The sequence below is a fragment of the Odocoileus virginianus genome, unplaced genomic scaffold (genome assembly GCF_023699985.2).
Source record: "Odocoileus virginianus isolate 20LAN1187 ecotype Illinois unplaced genomic scaffold, Ovbor_1.2 Unplaced_Scaffold_2, whole genome shotgun sequence".
NCBI lineage: Eukaryota > Metazoa > Chordata > Mammalia > Artiodactyla > Cervidae > Odocoileus > Odocoileus virginianus.
Genome location: NW_027224264.1, coordinates 5775849 through 5784448, shown reverse-complemented (window position 1 = coordinate 5784448; position 8600 = coordinate 5775849). Strand labels below are relative to the sequence as shown.

At 43.6% G+C, this 8600-nt stretch overlaps 1 protein-coding gene across 1 annotated transcript; it reads left to right on the top strand.

The window, feature by feature from the left end:
* The first annotated feature begins 2731 nt into the window (after positions 1 to 2731).
* On the top strand, positions 2732 to 3736 carry GPR119 (G protein-coupled receptor 119). Its single transcript, XM_020889739.2, has one exon. The coding sequence runs from the start codon at positions 2732 to 2734 to the stop codon at positions 3734 to 3736; it is 1005 nt and encodes a 334-aa protein (XP_020745398.1).
* The last annotated feature ends 4864 nt before the right edge of the window (positions 3737 to 8600 follow it).

Genomic DNA, 8600 nt, shown 5'->3' with positions numbered 1-8600 from the left:
ATCTGCCAAAGGCCCTCTCAGACTGTCAAAACATCCTGGAATATAATATTTGCTTCCAACTCTGCACCCTGCTCTCCACGCTCTCACTTAAAACACTAACCTTTCCCATTTGTGCTCTGACCCGAATTGAGTAAATAAGCTTCTAATCACTCTTCTCCCCACCACTCTCTTCTTGGTATCCAAGATGAGAGTAGCATGCAAAAGGTTAGTTCTAATGTACCTGAGCAAATGGATATACAATCTAAAATAAGAATGAGCTACACAGCCACCCTCCCTGGGCCCATCTCACCTGCCTCAGCAACACTGCTGTCCTTTGGTCTAACTCTGTTGCTGGAAAATGGAAAATTCCACAACCAAACATTAGAACACTTTCCAGAGTACAGCTCACCTCGCCTTGTCCTGTTCCAGAGATACCTCAAGTCAATAGGATCAAGAAAAACAAGGCCAATATGATCCTGCAATCCCACTTCTGGGTATATATTTGAAGAAAACTATAATTCAAAAAGATACATGGACCCCAATGTTCATTGCAACATTATTTACAATAGCCAAGACATGGAAATAACCTAAATGCCCATCAACAGATGAATGGATAAAGAAGATGTGGCATATATACAATGGAATATTATTCACCCATAAAAAGGAATGAAATTGTGCCATTTGCAGCAATATGGATGGACCTAGAGATTATCATACTAAGTGAAGTAAGTCAGAAAGAGAAAGACAAATATCATATGATATCACTTATATGTGGAATCTAAAATATGACACAAATGAACCTATCTATGAAACAGAAACAGACTCACAAACATAGAGAACAGACTTGTGGTTGCCAACAGGGAGGGGACTGGAGGAGGGAGGGATTGAGAGTTTGGGATTAGCAGATGCAAACTATTATATATAGGATGGTAAACAACAAGGTCCTACTGTATAGCACAGGGAACTATATTTAATATCCTATGATAAACCATAATGGAAAAGAACATGAAGAATGTGTGTGTGTATGTGTGTGTGTGTGTATATATATATATATATATATATATATGCTGTACAGCAGAAATTAACATTGTAAATCAACTATACTTGAATAAAATAAAATTTTTTAAAAAGAAAGGCAAGGTCACAGGACCAAGAAAGTACAAGGCAGGCACTTTCCTGGCAGTCTGGTGGTTAGGACTCCACACTTCCACTGCAGGGGGCACAGGTTCGATCCCTAGTCAGGGAACTTAAGATCCCACATACCACTTGGCACAGCCAAAAAGAAGAAAGTACAAGGCTGGCAGCCACAACTCTTGACCAGAGACAGGGTCCAACATATGGCAGAAATTTTCTCAATGAGTATACCCAACAGACAGCAGGTTTCAATAGGGAATGGGCTCTCTTCTAAACTGAATGACAGCTAGTAACAATTCTCTTTTGCTTCTCCAGCCTTTCTGAATCCTCAACTAATCAAGCTTTGAGGGATGAGAAATAGGGGACCAGCACACCCTATTTGAAAGAATTAGAATCTGAGGTGTTAGGAAATGAAAGATAAGAAAACGCCAACATGTGTATAACTCTCCTGAAAGTATGCTGGACCTAAAATAGCTTGCCTGCCCCACTTCCCACTTCAATGGATTATGGTCATTGTGCTCAATTAAAAGCAGTCATATTACTCAGCCATTAAAAAGAATTCATTTGAATCAGTTCTAATTGGATGGATGGAACTGGAGCCCATTATACAGAGTGAAGTAAGCCAGAAAGATAAAGACCATTACAGTATACTAACACATATATATGGAATTTAGAAAGATGGTAACGATAACCCTATATGCAAAACAGAAAAAGAGACACAGATGTACAGAACAGACTTTTGGACTCTGTGGGAGAAGGCGAGGGTGGGATGTTTCGAGAGAACAGCATCAAAACATGTATATTATCTAGGGTGAAACAGATCACCAGCCCAGGTTGGATGCATGAGACAAGTGCTCGGGGCTGGTGCACTGGGAAGACCCAGAGGGATCGGGTAGAGAGGGAGGTGGGAGGGGGGATTGGGATGGGGAATACATGTAAATCCATGGCTGATTCATGTCAATGTATGACAAAACCCACTACAATATTGTAAAGTAATTAGCCTCCAACTAATAAAAATAAATGGAAAAAATATATAAAATAAAAGGGATAAAAAACAAAAAAATAAAATAAAAGCAGTCATAATAGTAACTGAGAATTCATTATCCCAGAAAATGCTTAATTCAGCTGAGATTATTTGTCAAGCTAGTATTTGAGGCTTAGGAAGAAAAGAAGTGGACATTTAAAATCAAGTTATAGAGAGAAAAACGTGTGATTAGAGTCAATTATATCTTCTGCACGACAGGAGACCTGATGAATGCCCTGGTCTGTCCAAACAAAGTCCTTGAAACATTAGTGAGGGGAGAGAGCCTGGCGAGACAACAGGAGGCAGGTACTTGGGAGTTGTCTAGTAACTTGGTTGTTGGAGGAGGGACTAGCTCAGGGCCGAGGGATACATCTGCACTGGGGTTGCTGCCTTCAGATCACTGGAGAGGCAAGAGGCTGAGGACTGAAAACCAGAGAAGGAGTGATTCTCCATAACCAGCAGGATCCTGAAGACAGCCAGCTGCCAGCCTGGACTGCCAACTCGGAACACACAGCTCCGTCTCACCCAGCCTGTGAGAATTTGAGCTGGAGGGCCAGTATCCCCTGGTAAGTGGAAATCCTGCCACTTCAAGATATGGAATCACCTGTCTCATTTGGAGTGATCCTTGCTGTCCTGGCCTCCCTCATTATTGCTGCTAATGCCCTCGTGGCCATAGCGGTACTGTCGTTGATCTTCAAGAATGATAGCATCAGTCTCTGTTTCACCTTGAATCTGGCTGTGGCTGATGCCTTCCTTGGCCTGGCCATCTCTGGCCTAGTCACAGACCAGCTCTCCAGCCCGGCTCGGCCCACGGAGAAGACGCTGTGCAGCCTTCGGATGGCATTTGTCACTTCTTCTGCAGCCGCCTCTGTCCTCACGGTCATGCTGATTGCCTTTGACAGGTACCTTGCCATCAAGTGGCCCCTCCGCTATTTCCAGATCATGAATGGGTTCATGGTCGGGACCTGCCTTGCCGGGCTGTGGTTGGTGTCTAACCTCATTGGCTTCCTTCCCCTCGGGATCCACGGATTCCAGCAGACCACCTACAGGGGGTCCTGCAGCTTCTTCGCTGTGTTTCACCCGCGCTTCGTGCTGACCGTCTCCTGCGCTGGCTTCTTTCCAGCCCTGCTGCTCTTTGTCTTTTTCTACTGTGACATACTCAAGATCGCGTCCACGCACAGCCAGCAGATCCGCAACACGGAGCATGCGGGAGCCCTGGCCGGGGCTCACCAGCCCCCACGGACCCCCAGTGACTTAAAGGCTGTGCGCACAGTGGCCATTCTCATTGGGAGCTTCACGCTGTCCTGGTCCCCATTCCTTGTCACGGGCATTGTGCAGGCGGCCTGCCAGGAGTGCCGCCTCTACCTGGTGCTGGAGCAGTACCTGTGGCTGCTCGGTGTGGGCAACTCCCTGCTCAACCCGCTCATCTATGCCTGTTGGCAGAAGGAGGTGCGGCAACAGTTCTCCCAGATGGCGCTGGCTATGAAGAAGGGGCTCGCCGCATGCCTTCTTCTCTCGGCCAGGGATGGGGGTCCAGAGGGGCACAGGGAAAGTGTGCGTTACATCACCACCATGTCCCACTTAGAGCTTGAAGGCTAAGATGGTAAAGGCAGACCAGTTTCAGAGTGCCTCTCTCTCGCTTCGTAGAGCCCCAGCTAGGAGATCAGATGGAGCTATGGGGGAAAGAGAGCACTTGCTTCTGGCAACTGACCACCCCCTGTAACCCTGCACCCCCTCACCCTCTATAATCAGCTTCCCCACTTGCAAATCTCCATTCCTCCCTGCCCTTCTTTTGCAATGAATCTGTTTCTCCTATACAGGTGTACTTACTTAAAGCAGCAAGTGTACTACTGGAAAGAGGCTTAAACTCAAATCTTCTTTTTGAACACACAAAAACAGCATTGTCTAATAGAAATCTATTGCAAGCCACCTATGTAATTTTAAATGTTCTTGTAGTCATGTTAAAAAGGGAAAAATAGAAACAGACAAAACTAATGTTAATGTTTCATTTACCTCAATATACCGCCAACTTTATTATTTCAACCTGTAATCAATATAAAATGTTATACTTTTTGTTCATGCTAAATCTTTGAAGTCTGCTGTGTATCTTACTTTTATGCAACATCTCAATTCAAACTAGCCATGTTCCAAATGCTGAAGAGCTACACGTGGACAGAGGCTATCAGATTAGACAGCACAGTACTAGAAAAATGAGGTTCTGTTCTTTGTAACTGTTTACTATAGTGATTGCTTTGATAAAACGAGGAGTCCTGCCCTCCCTGATGTAATCGGACATTTTTATGTAGTGAGGTTGTATAAATGTAGGAACCTGAAATAGATACTAAAGCTGGTCTTTTCCCACACTTCATGGTGTTCAAGAGTGTTTCTTTGACAAATAGCCAGTCTTGTGATTATTTCTGCTGCTAACCCCCTACCCACCCAGCCCACCACCTTCTTAACTCTGTGGTGCCCCTTTCCCTCAGGTGGCCTCTTATGTCACTTGTAGCTTCTTGCTGGTGACGATGCTGAACCACAGATTCCAAGACACTTAAAGGGAAGAAAGGGGCAGGTACCAAAACACGGCACTGCCAAGCTCTCCACACTGGGCCCACTTTGCTCCTCAAAGCTCGACCTTCTGCCATTTACTCCCAAATCTGCATTTCCCTAAGAAATTCAGCTGCATAAGAGGATGCCTCCAAAATGGCCCAGGAGACCAGCCTCATTCTGCTCTCTTGTGGGTACAGAAAATGACAGTTGGCAACTGGGAATTATGCTCAGGCTCCCTCTGGGCAACCTTGGCAGCAGAAACTATAAGAGCATAGTAGGGAAGAAATCTAGGAGCCATGTTCAGCCTACTTGAGTTTCCTATAACCCTCACTCCAACCTCCTAGTCTCCACATTACATTCCTTGGAAGTTTGTCTCCTAAGGCCCTAAACTAGATTATTTCCCTAGAAAGCTGCCAAGCGGACAACAAAAATGGGAAAGGAAGAAACCAAAACAGTACAGACTGATCTGTCTGGGACCTGGTGCCAAACAACCTTGGAAGGTTAACCCCTCGATATCTCTACAAATGATGACTTGGGGGTACATCTGAGCCTAATGTGTAATGCCTAACTCTAAGAGGCCTCTGACAATTTTCATTCCAATCTCAAACCATGATGCTCAGAACCTGGATGGAACTGGCCTCTCAGAAGGATGCTTTGCACTTGGGTTTTCATTCCCCTTCAGTCTTAGATTAACCCCCAGCTTGCTCTCCTCAGTTGTTCTGAAGTTAACGGTCATCCCTTTTCATGTCCATGCTCTTGAAAGTTCCCTTCTCCCTTTCTTCTCTTACCTTCAGACCAAATGGCATATTTTTCTCTGATCTCATCTAATACACATTAAGCCTCCTCTGGTAGATCATTTTGCAAGTTGTTCTGCTTGCTACTCTGACCTAGAGCAGCATCGTGCTTGCCTTTGCCATAGTAACCTTTATGTTCCTACAACTGAAAAACTTTCTGGCTCTTGAGTGGATGATGGAGTCCAATATGCCTTGAAAGGCTAAGCACCCAGCAAGTACCAGTTATGCCAGCTTGGACTGGGTTATGAGTTACTGGGAATGAGGTAAAACACAAAGGGTATAACTGGGTTTGAGGACAAAATTGAAAGCAGGCTCAAATCAATGGTCTCCTTATTAGTGGTTCAACGCTTATTTTTCTGGCCTTGCTGCAAAGGCCTGATCTTGCCAAGGTAACACAAGCAAAGTGGAATGGAATTTAGTTACAGGAGAAAGGCAGGAGCTGAGCGGAGGCCAGCTGATTGCTGTGCTATGAGGTTCAGCTTAAAAAAACCCTGCTATTCCTGGAAGTTGGTGTGTCCAATGGGAAAATCGCAGGTTTTGAAGTCCAACCGATCAGTAATCAAATTATGCTTCAGTCGTTTAAGTTCTCAAAGCCACAGCTTTCTCATTTGTAACATTGGGGGTAATTATACCTACTTTATTTGGTTATTGGTGAAGATTAACTCAGACACTGTATGTAAAAATGCCTAGTAAACCCAGCACATTGTTAGTGCTCAGAAAATATTCTTTCTCTTCCTTAAAAATCCTGAGGTATAAAATATCTAGCTGATTGATTCAAAGGAATCAGTCAGGTTTGCAGGCATTGTGACCTCTAGGACAAGGACTGTCAGGCTCCAAACCATGAATTCCTCAATCCCTGAATAAGGGTTTTGAAAAATGAGTGATGAGAGGTGACTCAGGCTGGAAAAGACAAACATCAATCTAATACCTTAGCAGGATCAAGACAGAGGAGATATAAACTGGGCACTGTTATCATATACTTGTGTTTAAGAGTAACCGCAATCAAGAACCCTATGTTTGATAAGCCACCAAGAGCAGAGATACAGAAAGCTCTGTATTACTCTAATGGCTTTCTTTGATGCAGGTTCCTGTACAGATAAGGGAATGCACTGGCGTGGAAATATTTAGATTTCATTCACGCATCCAGTGTTGTCTCCTGATACACTTGCGGAGAAGCCAGATCCTGCTCGGCAATTTGATCAAAATAGCCAAAAGATATTAATACCTTGTAGGACAGAATGTGGATCAATTGGGCTCATCAATCATTTCCATGAACAGCTTACTGTGAATCTGTTAAAAAAATACTGTGACATGGCTAAGTTTTATACTAATTCCTTGGGTAGCTAATGTTATGCATAGCACACCTCTGTTTCAGAGGACAACCCTCAAGAACAGAACACACAGCCCTCTGGACACGGGCGTTTTGAGTTGTCTCACAAATGTTCCCTGATCCTTCACCACACCCCTGCTTGTCCACATGACCAAACAGCCAGCTCTGAGAGCTGGCTAGCCAGACTTGGCCTCGGGATACTGTCACCCTGTATGATGAAGTGTTTGCTGGTTCACATGGGAAATGAACTTGTGACTTTGATTTCATCTGCACTTGCTCAGTCACTGGCCAAAGTGAACAGAGACCAGTGAAAACAGCAGGCTCGAGAGATACTTCGAGGATGCACAGAACGAGAAGAAAGATGGTGCTGACAGCTGGGCAACAAGAACAGCAACTGGCCCCACACCTTAGCTGCCATCAGCCACTCATTTTGTGATTCCTTCAGTACCTTCTATGTCATCCTTCAAACTGCTGACTGGTCTGAAATTCTTCTCCTTTTAATTAATAAATCTTCATTTGTTATTTCTTGCAATCATATAAAGTCAATGATGGTACCTATAAGTGTCAACTGCCTTTTATTCATTCATCTGTCTACCTACCCCATGAATGTTTATTGAGAGCTAGGTGCTAAAACTACCCCAGATTTCCTGGATTTCTTTTAGAGATATATATTCATGTATATATGATGTTCATTACTCTTTTCTGATTATAATTTTTATTCATTTTAGAAGTTTTTGAAAATATAGAAAATTATAAAGGTACCTATAATTATACCATCCAGAGATATTCACTGTTACTTTCCTTTATCTGCTTTCTTCACTTAATATTATATTTGCTATTTTCCTATGTCATTAAACTTTCTTCAAAAACATGAGTTGTCAAGGTTGCATGTTTTTCAACATGAGTATGTAATATTGTAACCATTTTTCTATAGTTGTACATTTGTTATTTCCAATTTCTCACTGTTATGAAACCACTTCAAACACCCTTGTGTATAAATATTTGTCAGGCTTCCCAGGTGGCTCAGTGGTAAAGAATCCACCTGCCAATGCAGGAGACATAGGAGATGTGGGTTCAGTCCCTGGGTTGGGAAGATCCCCTGGAGGAGGAAATGGCTACCCACTCCAGTATTCTTCCCAGGATAATCCCATGGACGGAGGAACCTGGTGGGCTACAGTCCATGTGGTTGCAGAGTTGGACATGACTGAATGACTGAGCACACATACAGCCATAAATCTTTCACATGCCTGTTTAATCCCTTAGGATAAAATTCTCCAAAGTAGTATTACTAGGTCAAGGAGCATTAAACACTTGTAAGAATTTTGATTCACACGTTTGCTGGCATTTCTTGGAGGGTAATGTTTCCCTGGGGGCTTACCAGGTGCCTCAGGGGTAAAGAATCCGCCTGCCAATGCAGGAGACATACATTCAATCCTTGGGTCAGGAAGATCCCCTGGAGAAGGAAATGGCAACCCACTCCAGTATTCTTGGCTGGGAAATCCCATGACAGAGGAGCCTGGTGGGCTACAGTACACGGCATCACAAAGAGTCTGACATGACTTAGCGAGTAAACAACTACAACAACAAAATATTTCCCTAGGATATTTGCTACAAGAAGTCAAAAGTGAGCCATAAATGAACAGGTCACACTGATATGAATATCTCAAAGAAATGAATGTGCATGGCTTCCTGACAGCATAATCCATACCAAGAGGGCTCATCAGTTATTTTGTTTGTGTTTACAAAAGAAAACCTGTCAGTATGTCTGCCACAGGGTTAATCTGCAAATCCA